Source organism: Tachysurus vachellii, chromosome 4 (assembly GCF_030014155.1).
Source record: "Tachysurus vachellii isolate PV-2020 chromosome 4, HZAU_Pvac_v1, whole genome shotgun sequence".
Classification (NCBI taxonomy): domain Eukaryota; kingdom Metazoa; phylum Chordata; class Actinopteri; order Siluriformes; family Bagridae; genus Tachysurus; species Tachysurus vachellii.
This window is the reverse complement of record NC_083463.1, coordinates 30391142-30410925: the sequence shown is the minus strand read 5'-3', so window position 1 is coordinate 30410925 and position 19784 is coordinate 30391142. Positions and strand designations below refer to the sequence as shown.

Sequence of the window (19784 nt, the reverse complement as noted above, 5' to 3'; positions counted from 1 at the left end):
GCACATATTTTAAAACACTTTATTCACCAGAAGGTGAACAGCTAGTGAACTTCCTAGCACTAAACTTGCACTAAATTCTCAGGGTTCTCTATGTTTTAACACTTTGCACTATTTTATTACACTTTATTAAGCATTTCTTACATTTTCTTTCATTTTCATATGGCTGATGGGATGTTTGTACGATTTTCTGTTTGTTTGTTGTGTGTTTTTTTCTGAAAGCACGTTGGTCGACGGAAGTTGAAATTAATTGTGCTATATAAATAAATTGTCATTGTCATTTTGCACCTTAAATGTTAAGAGATAATTGTTAATTATGATAATTGTTGATAATTGATAATTGAGATAAGTGTTTATTGTCACTTTAGACTTATGTTTACATTTTAATTATTTGAGGTTTCCTGGTTGTTGACATTTCTGTCTTAATAACTATGGGGATTATGATCAGAGGAAGGTTAAGTGTAAAAGAAAAAAGTTTAAATGTAATATATTTTTCTCCTGGTCCTTATTTTAAATGGGTCATAAAAATTATCAATAATTATTGATATCGACCGATATGAAACACTGATATCATGATAGTTTTCATCCATATCGCCCAGCCCTACGGGATCCCATACTCACTGAGGTATTATGGGAAGAAGGCAAGCCGTGGAGAGTGATACTCTGGAGAATGTTCTGCTGGGAAACCTTGGGTTCTGGCATTCATGTGGATGACTTCAGATACCACAGCACACCTTAAGAGGTCTTGTGGAGCCTGTGATTTGATGTGTCATTAGGGAAAACCTACACTTTATAGGGGGGTGGTTTTAATGTTATAGCTTTGAGGTTAACTCAATTTTACTGGTAACATTTGCTGAGTTGTATACAAATGTATACAAACCCAAAGGTGTTGTCTTGTTTACTCCCCTACACACACACACTGCACAGTGCACACAGTGCACACACACGTTCTGCACACACACACACACACTGCACAAACACACTTGCCTCCCACCTTTCAAACAAACATTACACCATTGCCTCTCCCTTGATTCAGCCAATTGGGTCGTGGCTCCCATTCGGCTGTCCTGATTGGCTAGCAAAACATGCGCACACATGCACACACACACACACAGTAGCGATTGCACAGGAGAAAGGAGGGAAACAGAGTGTGTGTGTTTGTGTGTGTACGTGTGCGTGCGTGCATGTGTGTGAGAGAGAGAGCATGCTGCTTGTTACTGTTGCTGTGATCTACAAGTAGGACATGGTGACCACAATGTCCCTCCAGATGTGGATGTCACTGTGAGGCTCCACAGCTGTTCGCACTTCTGGATCCTTTCCGACAGCATGCAGAATCTCCGACACGCTGCGACTGAAGCGTTCCAGCGACTGGGTGAGTACAGAGCTGCTCTCAATACACAGCTAAACCATCAACACTGCGCTACAACCTGTCATCACACTGAGAGAGTGAGAGAGAGAGAGAGAGAGAGAGAGAGAGAGAGAGAGAGAGTACATAGGAAGGCAGATGGGTGAGATGATGGAGGAAGTAACCTCAAGGAGATAAAACCTGGAAAACAGAATAATTCAGTGACATGCAGAGGATTCTGTTTTACAAGCAATTTCCCCCCTTCTCTCTCTCTTTTCCCCATCTCTTTTGCCCTTTTCTTTTCTTTCCTTCCCTTTCCACTTTTTCTTTCATTTCTTTTCCTCCTTTCCTTTACTTCCCTATCTTCTTTTTCCACTGTTTTTCCTCTCGTCCCTTTTCCTCATCCTTTCCTTTTCCTTAACCATTTCCTTGCCTTTTCTCCATGTTCACACCCCTTTTCTTTCTGTCATTTTCCTTTTCCCATTTCCTCGTTCTAGTCATTTCCTTTCTTTCGTAGCCTTTCCTTTTTTATTTTATTTTTTCCCTTAGCTTTTCATCAACACGTTTAAGTCCTTTCTCTTCCTATCTTTGTATTCCTGTTTCTTAATCTAGAAATAAGTATGGAGGGGAAAAATTATTTCCTTTAGTGATCCTTATCAATTTTCTGTCCTCTCTTCTCAGCATTCAGGACTTTTCTTTTTCTTCTCCATTTTCCTTTCACTCACTCACTTGTTCCCTCACTCACTCACTCATTCACACACTCACTCACTCACTCACTCACTCACTCGTTCATTCACTCAATCACTTACTCACTCGTTCACTCACTCAATCACTTACTCACTCACTCACTTACTCACTCACTCACTCACTCATTCACACACTCACTCACTCACTCTCTCACTCACTCTCTCACTCACTCAATCACTCACTCCGTCACTAAATCACTCACTCCCTCGCTTAATCGTGCAGCCTCTTCCTTTCTCACCTTCTGCACCTTCTATTACACAGGATCTGCACCGAGCTCTTGTGTGCTTAAAGACCGCTAACACACACACACACACACACCTTTGCTGAACTCAAACCTTCAACCTAGAGGGTTATCAGTGCACCAGACTGCGAGCTCACACGAGCAGCACTGATCCTAATTTTATTGTAATAAGCTTTTATGCATGTCAGGAATGCAGAGAGTGAGAGTTTGTGTGTGTGTGTGTGTGTGTGTGTGTGTGTGTTTGTGTGTGTGTGTGTGTGCTTTAGAGGTTGTTTAAGCCTTATACTGATATAAAGTGCAGTCTAAAGCACAGGCTCCTGTAAAGTCTTATCAGCACCTTGACTTGAAGCAGCTTGACAGTTTAGATTAGATCACAGCTGAGATCAAGTCATTATTAACAAGTAAAACAAGCAGGAAATGGATTTTATTCAGCATGTTTTGCCCTGCTGTATTAGATGTATGGGTTAGTGCTGTCCACTTTACATCACTCTGCTGCCTACACACTGAACACTGCTCTGACTGCAAACCCCTGCAGGCTATTCAGGGAACATGGGAGCAACTGTTAAACAGAGAGAGAGAGAGAGAGAGAGAGAGAGTCATAGCAGCACTAAAATCTAATGGAAATGGAAACACGAATAAATAGAATAAAGGATGCTAGGAAGCAAGTGTAGAAGAAAAAAGGAGAGATAAGGAGGAGGGATAGAAAGAATGCATCTCTCTCTCTCTCTCCTTCTCTCTCTCTGTTTCTCTTTCTTACTCTGATGCTGCAGTAAGAGAAAGACAAACACAGTCAAAGACAGCAAAGTATCTGTTCTGATATTATGGAAAGAATCACTCACACCTATGCATGCTGTTCTGGGAAAATAAGCAGTGACAGGGTTGTGACAGGGTTGAATATATACCGCTCCTAAAGTTGGAGGGGTATCATTCCTCTTATACTGCAGCAATGTGTCCGTTTGGACAATTGGACCCTCTAAGTTTTTGCAGGAGGAAACTGTAAACTAAAGTAGAAGGATAAAGTTTACTGAGAAACTTTGACGTTGCTAAGCCAGCTGGTTGGTTACTAGGCTGTAGCTTGTTGGTTGCCAGGGAACTCAGCTGGTTGCTAGGGTGTTTTCTGGTTGCTAACATAGTCCAGCTGATTGCTAGGGTGTTATCTGGTTGCTAACATAGTCCGGCTGGTTACTGGGGTGTTATCTGGTTGCTAACATAGTCCAGCTGGTTACTAGGGTGTTATTATCTGGTTGCTAACATAGTCCAGCTGGTTGCTAGGGTGTTATCTGGTTGCTAACATAGTCCAGCTGGTTACTAGGGTCTTATCTGGTTGCTAACATAGTCCAGCTGGTTGCTAGAGTGTTATCTGGTTGCTAACATAGTCCAGCTGGTTACTGGGGTGTTATCTGGTTGCTAACATAGTCCAGCTGGTTACTAGGGTGTTATCTGGTTGCTAACATAGTCTAGCTGGTTACTAGGGTGTTATTTGGTTGCTAACATAGTCCAGCTGGTTACTGGGGTGTTATCTGGTTGCTAACATAGTCCAGCTGGTTACTAGGGTGTTATCTGGTTGCTAACATAGTCCAGCTGGTTACTAGGGTGTTATCTGGTTGCTAACATAGTCTAGCTGGTTACTAGGGTGTTTTCTGGTTGCTAACATAGTCCAGCTGGTTGCTAGGGTGTTATTTGGTTGCTAACATAGTCCAGCTGGTTACTGGGGTGTTATCTGGTTGCTAACATAGTCCAGCTGGTTACTAGGGTGTTATCTGGTTGCTAACATAGTCTAGCTGGTTACTAGGGTGTTGCTAGGTGACTGTTGCAGGGTCCCAGGAGGTGGTTGTTATGGTGTTTCTCTGAGGTTTCAGTATGATCCTAGTTGATAGGTTGTAATTAGTCAGTTAAGTAGGAGGAGAAGAAAAGAAAGCAGAAGGAGAAGGAAAAGAACAGAGTAGTGCAGCTCGAGATTACACAGTAACCTTGTTCAAATATACAAATCTCCGTCTTCACAGCTGCTTGATTTTTGACCTTTGGCAGCTTTGTGACTGACTGAATCACTGAATCATAGACTCTTTTGCTCCACTCACACAAAACACTTTCAGTGCCAAAAGAGTGTTCAGCAAATTACACACACACACAAACACATGTACAAACACACTCAAACACATGCACACACACAAACACACGCACACAAACATACACACACAAACACATGCACACACACAAACACACACAGAAACAGAAACACACACAAACACACATGCAAAAAAAAGCATGAGAAAACAAAATGATTAGCTGTATTTCCCCCGCAAGTCCTCTTTTTTGTTCATTTTATTTTATTGTTTTATTCTATTCTTCCTTTTTTCCCTTTTATCATTTCTTACACTGTCCTTTTTTGTTCCTTATTTTTACTCTTCCTTTGAAGATTTATTCCTTCGTTTTCTTTGACTTTTTTCCGATTCTTTTTTTTTTCACTTCTGTCTGTTCTCACTTCTCTCTTTTTTCCTCTTCATTACTAATTAACTCACATGCTCTACTTTTCTCTCTAGCATCCTTCTCTTCTCTTCTTTTTTATTGATCATTTTATCTTTTTTATCTTTTTTTCTTTTAGCTTTCATCCTTCACGAGAGCTAAAGTACGATTTAAGGTTTATGCGCTTGTGAGATCAGATATTTGCAAACAGATCTGTATTTCGGTGCCTCTAATTCTTTGCTGTTGTTGTTATTGTTGTTGTGTTTCCAGGTTTGAAGCAGAGACACACGGGATACCAGGAGGTAAGAAACCCTGAGCATCTCTCTATGATTGATGGACAGATACTTCCTCTCCTCCTTCTTTTCCTGCTGAGGCGTATCGTTTGTCCTTTGAGTGGCGTTACATTTTCAGCTCTGCTGACCGTCTCTCCACACAGACACGCAGAATTGACCTGTATAATGATGACTAAAGACAAACACAAACACTAGCCTTCTCTCTCTCTCTCTCTCTCTCTCTCTCTCTCTCTCTCGTCCTCTTCCTCTCTCTGTCTGTGTCTCCCATCCCAAACCCAACCCCACCCCCCAGCCATCTCGTCATGATGGCTTGGACAATGTCCAGGGTCGTTCCGGCAGGGAATGTTTATGTTTTGCACCATGTACATTTTGTGTCCTCACCCGTCTTTGCGCCGTCCATCCTTATCCTGTTCCCGCCTCTGTACACCTGCTCCTTATATCTCACTGATTATCTCCCCTATTTATACCTGTTTTCTCGCGTGGGTGTTTGCTGAGTCCTCGTCATTACTCTCATGGTCTTATTTCCTGTTTTTGGGTTTGTGTTTCAGTCATCTAGTATTTTTTTCCTCAGTGTTTCCATCTGTTTGTAGTTTACTGTTATTTTAAATAAATTCCTCTGTTTGTTTTGCTATTCCTTCCTTTGGGTCTGGAGGCAGTCGTTTCCTGATGCATCGCTGATTATTTTCCTCGTGTTTTATTCCTTGTTGACTAGGAGGATGACACTGTAACCATAGTAACCATTGTCTGTTACGTCCTACAGAGAAAGGATGCTTTTCACAATCATGTGGCATTTGTCTGTGTGCTCTACAATCCCTCTTCTTCTTCTTCTTCTTCTTCTTCTTCATTCTTCCATTTATCAGGCATAATAAACTCTCTCTCTCTCTCTCTCTCTCTCTCTCTCTCTCTCTCTCTCTGTTGAATTGACATGTTTGTTCCCATTAGCAAAGAGAACATGGTTGTGTTTGTTTTCCTCTCACAAATGGGTAACAGTCATAAGACCAGACTTCTGTACAGAGAAAACACACACACACACACACACTTATCCTAGTCATATGAGAAAGGCTTGCCCACATAGCTCAAGTCGAGGTAATGGAGGATTTGAGATGGAGGCTCCGGCTCTGGTCTTGTGTGTGTGTGAGAAACTGCTGCTGGTGTTGTGGAAGGAAGAAAGAGGTAGAAGATACACAGGAACCTGTTTACAGGAGAAAAGAACAAGAGACGCCCTCAAGGAGTCAGAGCTTTTCGTCTCTGCCGGCCCTTGAGGTACACTTTTAGTAAAAAATGGTTCCTAAAGCATGCTTTGGATAGTTAACGCTACAGAAAATTATTATTATCTTTTTTTACAGGACCTTTAAGGTCAAACCAAAGGACGCTAAAGGAAATCTTCTTGGAAATGTAAATTCGTCATAACACTTAATTCGTTTCTAGACTGTAAGATGATGAAGAAGAAAACCACTTGATTTAAATCATATCACAACGCTACTTCCTGACTTATCACATCAAACATAATATTAAAAAAAAGATATACGTTTTATAAAATGGTTATTTTGGTTTTCAACCTGAAGCAAGTTTTTTATTTAAGAATTTTTCTTTCTACACACTGTTCTTTATAAGCGAAGTCCTTTCTGTGTCCTGCAACAAACTGGGCCATGGATCATTTCCTGTGAATGCGGATATCGGTCTGGGCTGAAAGACGGTGAAATCATCCAGACGGATATTAATAAATATTGTACAATGTCCCTGGAACATAGTCTGTGTTTTCTGCTGTGGTTTGTAACTGATAAGAAGGTAATAGATTTAGTCAATTTGTCACATTTCTCAGTCATGGCATTTCTCCATCTGTGTACAGGATTTTGGAGATGAGCAGCGTATCCGAACCTTCATAAGGAATAACAAACACTCTGTCGTACACTGTTCTGGGAACATAATAACCTGATGTGTTTTGTTGTTTTTTTTCTAAAAAGGGCTTTTATGCTTCCCTAAACTTTTTATCCGTTTATGGATACATATAATGTCGTGGGCCGTCTCCAAAACCGATTCGTTCCTGTTATGAAATATAAGCATGGGGACTCCATCCTCAAAGGAAACTGTAGACTGTAGAAACAGTACAACATCTTACAGTTTTACTGCTGGGTCTGAAGTAATTTAGTCAACATTTTCTGACCAATCAGAATCAACCAGTCAAGAGCATCGATATTCAGGGCTAAAGATAAGGATGTGTTCTGCTTCCACTGTCCAGACACGTTGCTCCAGAGTGATGTCCAGTACAGACAGTACTTTCACTGGTCCTTCTCTCTCTCGCTCTCTCTCTCTCTCTCTCTCTCTCTCTCTCTCTTTCTCTGTCTCTCTCTCTCTCTCTCTCTCTCTCTTTCTCTCTGTGTCTCTCTCTCTCTCTCTCTCTCTCTTTCTCTCTCTCTCTCTTTCTCTTTCTCTCTCTCTCTCTCTCTCTCTTTCTCTGTCTCTTTCTCTCTCTCTCTCTCTCTCTCTCTCTCTCTCTCTCTCTCTCTGTCTCTCTCTCTGTCTCTCTCTCTGTCTCTCTCTCTGTCCCTCTCTCTGTCTCTCTCACTCTCGCTTTCTCTCCTTCTCTCTCTCTTTCTCTCTCGCTCTTTCTCTCTCTCCCTCTCTCTCTCCTTCTCTCTCTCTCTGTCTCTCTCTCTCTCGCTTTCTCTCCTTCTCTCTCTCTCTTTCTCTCTCTCCCTCTCTCTCTCTCTCTCTCTCTCTCTCTCTCTCTCTCTCTCTCTCTCTTTTCTCTTTCTCTCTCTCTGTCTCTCTCTCTGTCCCTCTCTCTGTCTCTCTCACTCTCTCTTTCTCTCTTTCTCTCTCTCTGTCTCTCTCTCTGTCCCTCTCTCTGTCTCTCTCTCTCTCTCGCTTTCTCTCCTTCTCTCTCTCTTTCTCTCTCGCTCTTTCTCTCTCTCCCTCTCTCTCTCCTTCTCTCTCTCTCTGTCTCTCTCTCTCACTTTCTCTCCTTCTCTCTCTCTTTCTCTCTCTCTCTTTCTCTCTCTCCCTCTCTCTCTCCTTCTCTCTCTCTCTCTCTCTCTCTCTCTCACTCCTTACCTCACTACTTCATTCTTCCCCCCCCTCCCCCCCTCCATTTATCCATTTCATCATACGGTATTTAAACTCAGTCTTCATTAGTATCTTCATCACCACTGAATATTTAAGATGATGCATTTTCTCTATCAGCTTTTTCTCTTTGGTTTATTTATCAGACAGCATTTTAAGAGCTCGTGTTTAAGTCACGTCAAGTTTATATGACGGTTTCTATCAGTCCCTTTGCAGCCAGTACACTTGTACGGAGATGTGAGAAGACAAATAACATAAATTTGATGTTTATGAGTCTCGGTCAAGTCTGTGTCCAGAATCTCAAGTTTGAAATGCAGCTGGATGATAATAGTGTGGTAGTAAAAGTCAAAACATGGGACTTTATTCTGTTAGCTATCTGTTAACATAAGCTAAGTTTTCGTAATCCATCCTGACAAGAGTTTTTTTCCTGCCTGTCTGCTTGCCATCTTTCTAACCCAAGTCACATTTGAGTGAATATAAAGACTAACTTGAGTCACAAGTGAGTCAATTAGGGATTTGAGAGTGACTCAAGTTGACAATTGGACACACACACATACACACACACATATTTATGCACAGCTGCACAAAGACAACATCCGTATTGAATGTTGTTAGGTGAGCTTATCAGCAAAAAAAATCATCATAGTTGGATAGTTCTACTGTATATAGTTGAGTTTACTGTATATACAAATATATTTGTCCCTCTTGCTCTTTCTCTCTCTCTCTCTCTGTTCTTCTTGTTTTTCTTTTCCACCGGGATGATATTTAAATCCTACAACTCCAAATGATAACGTAATAACAAATCGATAACGATAGACAGAAAAGGTGTTTTCATTGTGAATTGTCTACTCTCTTTCTTGCTCTCTCTTTCGCTCTCTCTCTCACTCTCTCTCTCTCCTTCTGTCTCTATCGTTCTCTGTAGCTGGGAGAGCTGGATAGTGTGGAAACTCCTCAACCTCAGTGGTTTCACACACTACAAGTGCGCAGGCTCCGAGCGCAGAGAGGACGCAGCAACAGCGACCCACTGGGGGGCAAGAACTTTCAGCCAGAGTTTCAATGGGTCAGTACACACACACACACACACACACACACACACACACGATCACAGATTTTAAACGATTTCTAATACATTTCAAGTCTAATACACGCTTCTCGCATGGACAGAACACAGGTCTGCAGTTTGGAACGGCGAACTCCTACCTGAACCTGGAGAAACTAGGAGAGGGAACATACGCCACCATATATAAAGGAATAAGCAGGTGAGTTGTAATCAGACATTTGCCTGGGAAGAGCGATGCCGTATTGACGAGTGTGAGTGAGGAAAGGAGGCATGAGGTGAAGGTGTCCAGAAGACATTACGAGGACGAGGCCAAACTGAGATTCACAGCAGAGAGCAGGAATCTCCTGCATTCCTCCGCATCCGTGTGTGTCATTACCGCATATTAGTCAAACGAGATATCTTGTGCATCATCAAACCTGTTCTCCTTCTTTATCCGGTTGAGCGAGGAACAATTCAGTCAGGAGACTAAAATAACACAGTACACCGCTTGCACAATAGACTACAAACTATTCAACCAACACAATCTTCCCTCAAGTAGCAAAACAGAGAAACATTCATTCATTTTCTACCACTTATCCGAACTACCTCGGGTCACGGGGAGCCTGTGCCTCTCATCTCAGGCGTCATCGGGCATCAAGGCAGGATAGACCCTGTACGGAGTGCCAACCCATCCCAGGGCACACACACACTCTCATTCACTCACACAATCACACACTACGGACAATTTTTCCAGAGATGCCAATCAACCTACCATGCATGTCTTTGGACCGGGGGAGGAAACCGGAGTACCCGGAGGAAACCCCCGAGGCACGGGGAGAACATGCAAACTCCACACACACAAGGTGGAGGCGGGAATCGAACCCCCAACCCTGGAGGTGTGAGGCGAACGTGCTAACCACTAAGCCACCGTGTCCCTAACAGAGAAACAGAGAGCTGTAAAATTAACAAACTATATTAGAAGAAGGAGAGGGAAGCAGATGTCCTCTGCAAGCATCCTGAAATAAAACCAGTGATTCAGTGATTTTCCTTTTTAGAGACTAACAGTCATTAAGCGGCACAGTGACGGACACCTGGCTTTGTTGTATTGCCTTCATCTGATTTGTGGTTTGATTTGTCGACTGGTCCCTCGATGATCTCATTCAATTGAGGATGTTTACAGCTAACTAAACATGAGACGATACACCGAAGTGGAGACGTATCACGATACAGGCACGAATAATATATTAATTTAGTACTTTTATTTTGTAATGACAACTAAGGCAATGTCAATACAATGTTTTGTTTAGCAAAGTACATCACGATCTATAATATAATCTGTAATATAAAGTGTCGCTCGCCCTGATTATTAACAAGTCGGTCTTTTTCAGTCTCAGTTATTCATACATGGTAATATTATTCATATGGAAGAACAGTAAAGGGTTAAAGGATTAGGCTGAATAACACATGAATTCAAAATGCAGCATTCAGAGAACTTTACATTCACACTGTTAATCTAAACAGATGCACAAACTTTTTTATCCTTATAACGGAAAGTCAGGGGACACGGTGGCTTAGTGGTTAGCACGTACGCCTCACACCTCTAGGTTTGGGGGTTTGATTCCCGCCTCCACCTTGTGTGTGTGGAGTTTGCATGTTCTCCCCGTGCCTCGGGGGTTTCCTCCGGGTACTCCGGTTTCCTCCCCCGGTCCAAAGACATGCATGGTAGGTTGATTGGCATCTCTGGAAAATTGTCCGTAGTGTGTGATTGCGTGAGTGAATGAGAGTGTGTGTGTGTGTGCCCTGCGATGGGTTGGCACTCCGTCCAGGGTGTATCCTGCCTCGATGCCCGATGACGCCTGAGATAGGCACAGGCTCCCCGTGACCCGAGGTAGTTCGGATAAGCAGTAGAAGATGAATGAATAACGGAAATTCTCATTAAATGAGCAGGAACTTTCTGTTTTGTGGATGTTTTGCAACAGTAAATGTTACGAGAGACGGAAGGGAAAAAAGTTTGCCATGTCTGTAGGAGGAATGAAACACTTCGGTCCATTTTGTGATTGGAAAATAATCAACATCAAGGCTGTAACACCACCTACAATTATTTTTTGATTATTTCCCTCTAACAGCACATCCCATAGTGTATTATTTTTAACTTAAGGATCTAACCTGTAAAGATTTTTTTTCAGCATGATTAGTGATGGGTATATTATAGCAGACGCTATGTGTATTTTAGGATAAACGGACACTTGGTGGCGCTGAAGGTGATCCGAATGAAAACGGAGGAAGGCGTTCCGTTCACAGCGATCAGGGAGGGTAAGAAAACCCTTATCACTTATCAACCAGTCAATCATCAGCTGCCTCGTGTCCACGTGATACGTTAAGAAGACAAAAACTGAACACACTCAGTAGTATGTTTGTGTTTTCTTTTTCCAGCATCTCTGTTAAAAGGCCTCAAACACGCCAACATCGTCCTGCTCCATGACATCGTCCACACTCGCGAGTCCCTCACCTTCGTCTTCGAGTACGTGGTGCGTGCCGAAGTTAGACTGTCTTCTTAATGTTCTCACGCAGGACTACTGCCCTGTACATGACCGTAAATAAAAGGTTCACATTCTAACAGAGGGGGGCACGGTGGCTTAGTGGTTAGCACGTTGGCCTCACACCTCCAGGGTTGGGGGTTCGATTCCCGCCTCCACCTTGTGTGTGTGGAGTTTGCATGTTCTCCCCGTGCCTCGGGGGTTTCCTCCGGGTACTCCGGTTTCCTCCCCCAGTCCAAAGACATGCATGGTAGGTTGATTGGCATCTCTGGAAAATTGTCCGTAGTGTATGATTGCGTGAGTGAATGAGAGTGTGTGTGTGTGCCCTGTGATGGGTTGGCACTCCGTCCAGGGTGTATCCTGCCTCGATGCCCGATGACGCCTGAGATAGGCACAGGCTCCCCATGACCCGAGAAGTGGTAGAAAATGAGTGAATGAATGAATTGTAACAGAGCTGGAGCTTGTTTTTTTAAATCATCTTCACGTGTCTCCCTCAGCAAACAGATTTGGCTCAGTATATGATCCAGCATCCAGGAGGACTTCACCCCTGGAATGTGCGAGTAAGAAGATCGTTTGGCTTCATGTTGCTTAAGTTCAAATAAAAGCAAATGACAAGAAGGGAGAGGAAAGGAACTACATCTCTCTCTCTCTCTCTCTCTCTCTCTCTCTCTCTCTGTGACAGATCTTCATGTTCCAGCTGTTGCGAGGTTTATCATATATCCACAGCAGGAGGATCCTGCATCGGGATCTTAAACCCCAGAACCTGCTCATCAGCTACCTGGGCGAGCTCAAACTGGCCGACTTCGGTGGGTTTTTCAAACCGTGCCTTGTTTATCTTCAGTAACACTTAATTTAAAGGAATACATGTAAACCTGCTCATTCAGACAATTATCCAATCATGTGGCTCCAATGCAGTGCAGAAACTCAGAGGTCAAGAGCATTGAACTATTTTCCAAAAAATGGAATTTCTAGTTTTTATTTGATTTTCTGTTTTTATGTAGTCTACTAGTGGCACTATCTACTATCTTTAAAGTACCTTCAGACATTCATTTGTTTATACTGATTTAAATAAGGGGGGGCACGGTGGCTTAGTGGTTAGCACGTTCGCCTCACACCTCCAGGGTTGGGGGTTCGATTCCCGCCTCCACCTTGTGTGTGTGGAGTTTGCATGTTCTCCCCGTGCCTCGGGGGTTTCCTCCGGGTACTCCGGTTTCCTCCCCCGGGCCAAAGACATGGATGGTAGGTTGATTGGCATCTCTGGAAAATTGTCTGTAGTGTGTGATTGCGTGAGTGAATGTGTGTGAATGTGTGTGAATGTGTGTGTGTGTGTGTGTGTGTGTGTGTGCCCTGCAATGGGTTGGCACTCCGTCCAGGGTGTATCCTGCCTTGATGCCCAATGACGCCTGAGATAGGCACAGGCTCCCCATGACCCGAGGTAGTTCGGATAAGAGGTAGAAGATGAATGAATGAATGAATGAATGAATGAATGATTTAAATAAAGGTCCTATAAGACCATTTTCATTCCGCCGGCAGACTAGAACCCCGGTGTACTGGTAAAGAAGGGTGAAAACATTATATTTATTCTGGAATAATTTGTGTTTTCCTTCCCTGTAACGTCTCTCATTCCTGACTTTGAATCCTCTAAGGTCTAGCCAGGTCCAAGTCGATCCCATGCCAGACGTACTCTGCAGAAGTCGTCACCCTGTGGTACAGACCACCTGATGTTCTCCTGGGGTCCACAGATTATTCTACAGCACTGGATATCTGGTGAGGAGGTCTAACACGTGCTATCTGAACAGAACACACGTCCGTCTGAATACTTCTATATCACAAGAGCTGCTCTGTGATTGCAGGGGTGCAGGCTGCATTTTTATCGAGATGCTGCAGGGAGCGCCAGCGTTCCCCGGTGTGGCTGATGTGTTTGAACAGTTGGTGAAAATCTGGAGAGTAAGTTGAAACTCTTGTGTATTTAGCTGTGGGTCTAAACCAGGAAAAAAACAAAACAATTAATTACATCGTTAAAGGAATACTCAATCACTGTATTGAGAAAAGAAGAAGAAAATCTGTTTCTATCTCACTTATAATAAAGATCTGTACAGAAGGGCAGTTGTTGGGGCAGGAAAAAAAAACAACATTTGTACCAAACACACATTATTGAATAAATACATATACAGGAAAATATAGCAGCTTTAAATACAAATGCATTAGAGTTACGAAGATTTTGTCTTCAAATAAAATTTCGTCTTCAAATAAAAGCAACCAAAGCATGTCTTCTCACCAAAGCTCACAGTTATGGAGTGATTTTAGTGAAACTTTTGTTGTTCAGGCATGTATCTGATTTTCTCTTATATCTTTTACTTTATAGTGAGTTTCTTCAGGATTTTCTGGGCTTGCGATCGCAAAAATTTACACAAAATAAAGCACAAGTAAAACATGTAAAGAAAAATAAAAAAATAAATATATATATATATATATATATATATATATATATATATATATATATATATATATATATATATACAAAAAAAAAACTCCTTTGCCTATTTTGGAAAAAGTCGCAGCAAAATAAAGCATTATTGAAAAAAAAAAAGAAAAAAGAAAAAAGAAAGAAATACAGAAAGATTTTTCAGAAAGATGAAACTGTTGTGTGTCGATCTATTATTTATCACACAAACTCAATACTGTTATAGTAAAAGTCACGTAATTCTGGATGACGTCACTTTGTGTCAATGTCAATGTTTTATGTATGTTCTGTCAATGGAAAAGATTTTTTTTTTTTTAAAGAATAAATCTGGCAACCCTGCTTTCTACATAGCTGCCTGTCATATTTGTACATGTGCTTTATTCTGATCCTGACTTTACTGGTTTGACATGAAGAACTAGCAGCACAGTATGCAAATTCGGACCGGCTTGAGAAAAGCCAAGGGAGCCCCGGGTACATATTTTTAAGTTTTTAAGATCTCTGACTAGGAAAAAAGTGAAGAAAACACTGCCTCGACTGCCTTGAACAGCATCAAATCAACATGCCTGCTCCCGGGAACATCATGAACAGCTCTTCTTGCTTCTAAATGAGCTACGGTCTTTATGTCGTACAAGTTTTTCATCAACATTCAGATATATTCACTTTTTTTGAGGAGGAAAACATACATCACTCTTCGCTCTAGCAGGTTAGCTTGTTGCTAGCCAGACAAACATGTTTGCACGAGTTTTGTTTTAATCCCAGAAGTTAAAAAGTTAAATTAATCCTGCTTCAGAAGGCTAATTGACTCAGGTAGGCCTGAGTATTTCTTTAACAACACCTCTGATAGGAAATTGTGAAATACCGCTAGCCTCAACTTCATATAAGAGCAGCAGCTAATCTCCTGTCTTTCCTGCTCATTTCCTCTCCTGTCCTCCCCTCTTTCTTTCCCTCCACCTTTTTTCATCCACCTCGATCCGCTCTCAGGTTCTCGGTGTGCCCACGGAGGAGAGCTGGCCGGGAGTGAGCGAGCTGCCAAACTATAAAACGGGTGAGTGGACACGTCGTGTTCTGCTCTCGGGCTCTACACATTCACCCTGAAGTGTTAGTAAGGGTTAATGATAAGCTCATTTTTATGCTTTACTGCCTCACACCTCATACAGAGAGAGAGAGAAAGAGAGAGAGAGAGTGTTTTATGTCGATTTCCCGTAATGATAAGTCACTGGTTTATATATTAGAAAGGTTTAACAATCCCACTGTGTTTGAGTGTGTGTGCTGTCTGACGTTCGCTTCTATCATTAAACATACACATTTGCCCAGACTATTGCAGCAGAAAATTCACAGCATGTCAAAGCCCTTCTGTCTGACACGCATGTGTGTGATCGCATGTGCACTCGCAACAGGTGCTAAGCTAACACGTTACAACGTAACTTCACACCTCAGAGTCAGACACAAACACACATCTTCACACACTGGAAAAAAGGGAGGTGTGTGTGTGAGAAAGAGAGAGAGAGATAGAGACGGGTGGTGAAGGTCTTCTAAGCAGACATGAGTCAAAAATAAAGAGTGCTGACACAGGTGCTGTGCCAGAATTGTAGTGTGTGTGTGTGTGTGTGTGTGTGTGTGTGTGTGTGTGCATAGGCATGTTATATGTCTTCATGTGGACATTTGATTGGTCCTTAAAAAGGAAACATTTTGCGTGTTGTGAAATGGACTTATTTCAGTTTGTAGTTCCTTCTAGAACCTGGAACCAAGGCAAGAATACATCATGGATGGGACGGCAGTCTATCACAGGGCACTACACATCACACACACATGCGTTCACAATTTAGGGGCATGTCTTGTAAGGTGGAAGGAAAGCTGAGAACCTCGAGAACACCCACAACATTTTTTCTGCACCTGAATGATACAAAGCACAATGCATTCACATAATAAGCTCATAACTATTGTCTATTGATAAAACCAGAAGAACCGGCACCGTTTTTCTGTACGGACACATCCTCGGAATCAGTGTAAGCTGTAAACATGGCAGTAACACTGTATGGCACAATCTCTCTCTGAGCGTCTGAGTCAGGTTCAGGCACACAGCCAGACTCACAACCACAACCAGGTGTGCTATGGAGTGAACACAGCGTAGCTTTGAGAGACAGAGAGAGACAGAGAGACTGGGTGGCCGTCCACCTAGAGGAAGGGGAGGCATGAGAGAGAATATGTCCATGACACAGCCAAGCGTGTGGGTTCCAGGGCGTGCAAGGTCACGCTCGTCCCGGGAGAAAGGGAATGGGGTTTTTAATCGAGGATGCCTGAGGATTGAGGCCGACGGTTTCGGTTTTCTCCAAACACTGAGAGAGCATTTTGTGTGTGTTCTTACAGAATGGTTCCTGCCCTGCAAACCCCAGCAATTCAGAGATGTCTGGAAAAGGTAATATCAGTTTAGCTTGTGTGTGTGTGTGTGTGTGTGTGTGTGTGTGTGTGTGTGTGTGTGTGTGTGCACCCATGTGTGTGCATATCTGTGATCGTTCCAAGACAGAACAGAGGGGTCTTTGTGTAGTCAGCACCCCCAGCTGCAATTTCCCAAGCAAAAGCCTGACCCATACCTTGCCTCTGCATGTGTGTGTGTGTGTATGTGTGTGTGTGTGTGTGTGGGCGTGTGCTGGATCAGATTTGCACAGTTACCCTATAAGACGGAGGACCTGGCCCAGCAGCTGTTGATGATGATTCCCAAAGAAAGGATTTTAGCCCAGGATGCTTTACTCCATCCCTATTTCAACCCGCTGCCACCACCTGTGATGCAGCTGCGAGACAGTGAGTGTTCCCTCACATCATTAAAGCAATATTCCGCCACTGTCCATTCTAATTCCTATCAGTTACCAGGATCAGTAAATTCACCACATTTGCTTGCTCTGAGAAAAGACCTGAGTAGTGTTCGCCTAGGGGTAGGACACAAGTGTGTTTATTCAGTGTGGGCTTTATTTTGGGTAAGAATCAAAGACACAGTAGTTTATATGGGGGTCATACAAATAAAGGCAGAAATAAAAAAAGGACAATCTGTATAGAGTGCAGACACTGAATGGAAAACCAAAAAACAAGAGAAAATAACTCTGTTGTAACGGATAATCTGATTGGCAAGACTGAATAAAGTCAAACATAATACTGTAGAGTTAAACATGGAAAACGTTAGAACCAAAACAAAATTGACCATGGAGAATAAAATCACTGGGAAAGGTGATTAAAAATGATTAACTCTTTAAATAAAACTGACTGCTAACAACGAACAGCTGTCAAAGTTTGCAAGTTATCATTAAAATAATATCCTGTAAATATTTAATATGCAATTGAAACACAATAATAAAGGCTTTTTGGTAATTCTGGCTTGTGGGAAGAAGTGAAGTGTGAGATTACGGAGTTGTCCATTTAAAATGACTAACAGCTGTAAATCACAATATTGTTGATATTGCTGAAATCAGATTCATAATGTTTTCTCACATGTCTTTCTTTCTGTCAGCCGTATCCATCTTCAAGGTGCCTGGGGTGAGGCTGGAGATGGAAGTGAGTGATATCTTTAGCCCTAACAGATGGATGAAGTCTAACCTAGTGCCACACGGGAAATGCTGGTGAAAGGTTCCTTCTGGCCACGTCGAACACACAGAAAATTTTAGAAGAAAGAGGAAGGAGGAAAAAAACAAACTCTTGGTAATTGAGGATCATCATGGATTCCTCGTTGGCAAGAATAACAGAACAATCCTGAGTGTTGCTTTTAAGTGCAGCATCCATTTGCAGTGACCATGAAGTGGTCTGGACTTGGGAAGGATGGATGGATGCACGGATGGGTGGATAGATGAATAAATGAATGAATTTATGAATGGATGAATACATGGATGGATAGATGTTTGGATGGATGGATGGATTTATGAATGGATTGATGTTTGGTGGATAGATGAATGGATGGATGAACACATGGAAGAATGGCTGGATAGAGGAATGGATGGATAGATGGCTGTTTGGATGGATGGATAGATGGATGGGTGAATACATAGATAAATGGATGGATGAATGGGTGGCTGGATGAATGATGGATGGATGGATGGATGGATAGATGGATTGATCGATCAATGAATACATGGATGAATACATGAATGGATACATAGATGAATGTTTGTTTGGATGGATGGATGGATGGATGGATACATAGATGAATGTTTGTTTAGATGGATGGATGGATGGATGGATGGATGAATGACACTCTGGAGTAAAGATGTTCTTGAAGCTGTGGTATTGAAAGAGTCAATGACATAAATAGCACTTTTCATGCAGCATACAGAAAATCCAAAATCTACAGTTTCACCAAAGTCAATGAGAACAAATTTAAAATGATATCCAATAAAAAAGCGAATTCTCTGAAGGGGAAATGACATGAGAGACGCATCTGAATCTTGTAGCAGCTACTTTCATTTTGCTCAGTGAACTTTGACAAGCATGAGGCAGGCAAAAGAAAAGGAGGAGGCAGGGCTATGGTGTCTTTGTTTGGTAAAAGAATTGAGGAACTGCCTCATTAACTATCAGTGAACACCAGATATTTTCCTTGCTGTTTTCTTGCAGCTGGAAAAAAAAAAAACAGTCAAATCTTTTCCAAAGAAAACGTAAGAAATAAAATCAAATCTTCAATCGTGAATCCACTGGTAAATTCTTGTTGGAGCAACGTTGGCATCTCTGTAGCATATAATTTATGTAGCTTTATGTAAATATTTTTCCGAAAGGCCTTTTAATGTGGAAAGAAGTGAGCCAGAGAGAGAGAGAGAGAAAGGGAAAGAGAGAGAGGGAGGGAGAGGTAAAAATCTTTCACATATGCACACTGACCCATGAGCGTTAAGGCAAATTGCAAATTGAAAGGTCATGGCCATATAGGAACAAAAGCTGGAGCTGATCCCAGATCCTCCCAGAGAGAGAGAGGGAGAGAGAGAGAGAGAGATGAACAATACTTTCCTGGAAGTTCTTCATCCTTCCAAATCCTTTCAGGTGATGTGTCTTGTGTCTGACTGCTCCATCAGTTTGGCATCTCATTGTGGACTTTCTGTGCAGCGTTTAGCATGCATGATGTGTAAGTGTAATCAAAACGAATATTTTTTACAGATCTTTGTGCAAAAAAAAAATTAACTCATACGGATTTCTTTAGCCGTATTATCCTGTTCATCAGGGCTGTTTATCGATGCTTATTGCTCACTGATTAAAAACCCAGGAGCAGCAGTATAATGTAGGAGGATCTCACATACCGTTCCAGCTGCTGGAACAACATCTGTGCCCACTGATGACCCGAATCATCGGCTGTATGATGATTTCATATCCGTACAGGTGTGTAGCATGTGAGCAAAGCGTAGCCAATGTCGCAAATGTGTTTGTGTTTGTGTGTGTATTAATACAATTCCTGAATTCTGTTCATGTTCGTGTCAAATAAATATCTCTCTCGGATGAGCTCTTGATTTTCTTGGGGGGGGAAATGAGGCCTCATCATGACACACAGGGAGAAGTATATGCAAACACTTCATGCACGTCCATCACTTTACCCTACTTTATTCTGAACTAAAACCCTGGATCATGCTTCTA

The 19784-nt window shown here is 42.1% G+C and overlaps 1 protein-coding gene across 1 annotated transcript; it reads left to right on the top strand.

The window, feature by feature from the left end:
• Positions 1-1121: 1121 nt before the first annotated feature.
• cdk15 (cyclin-dependent kinase 15) lies at positions 1122-19652 on the top strand. Its single transcript, XM_060868853.1, has 14 exons — positions 1122-1369; positions 5064-5095; positions 9072-9209; positions 9314-9408; positions 11422-11501; positions 11622-11716; positions 12223-12285; positions 12408-12531; positions 13372-13492; positions 13579-13672; positions 15171-15234; positions 16557-16605; positions 16846-16988; positions 17689-19652. The coding sequence occupies exons 1-14, from the start codon at positions 1324-1326 to the stop codon at positions 17799-17801; spliced, it is 1257 nt and encodes a 418-aa protein (XP_060724836.1). The 5' UTR covers positions 1122-1323; the 3' UTR covers positions 17802-19652.
• Positions 19653-19784: the final 132 nt, after the last annotated feature.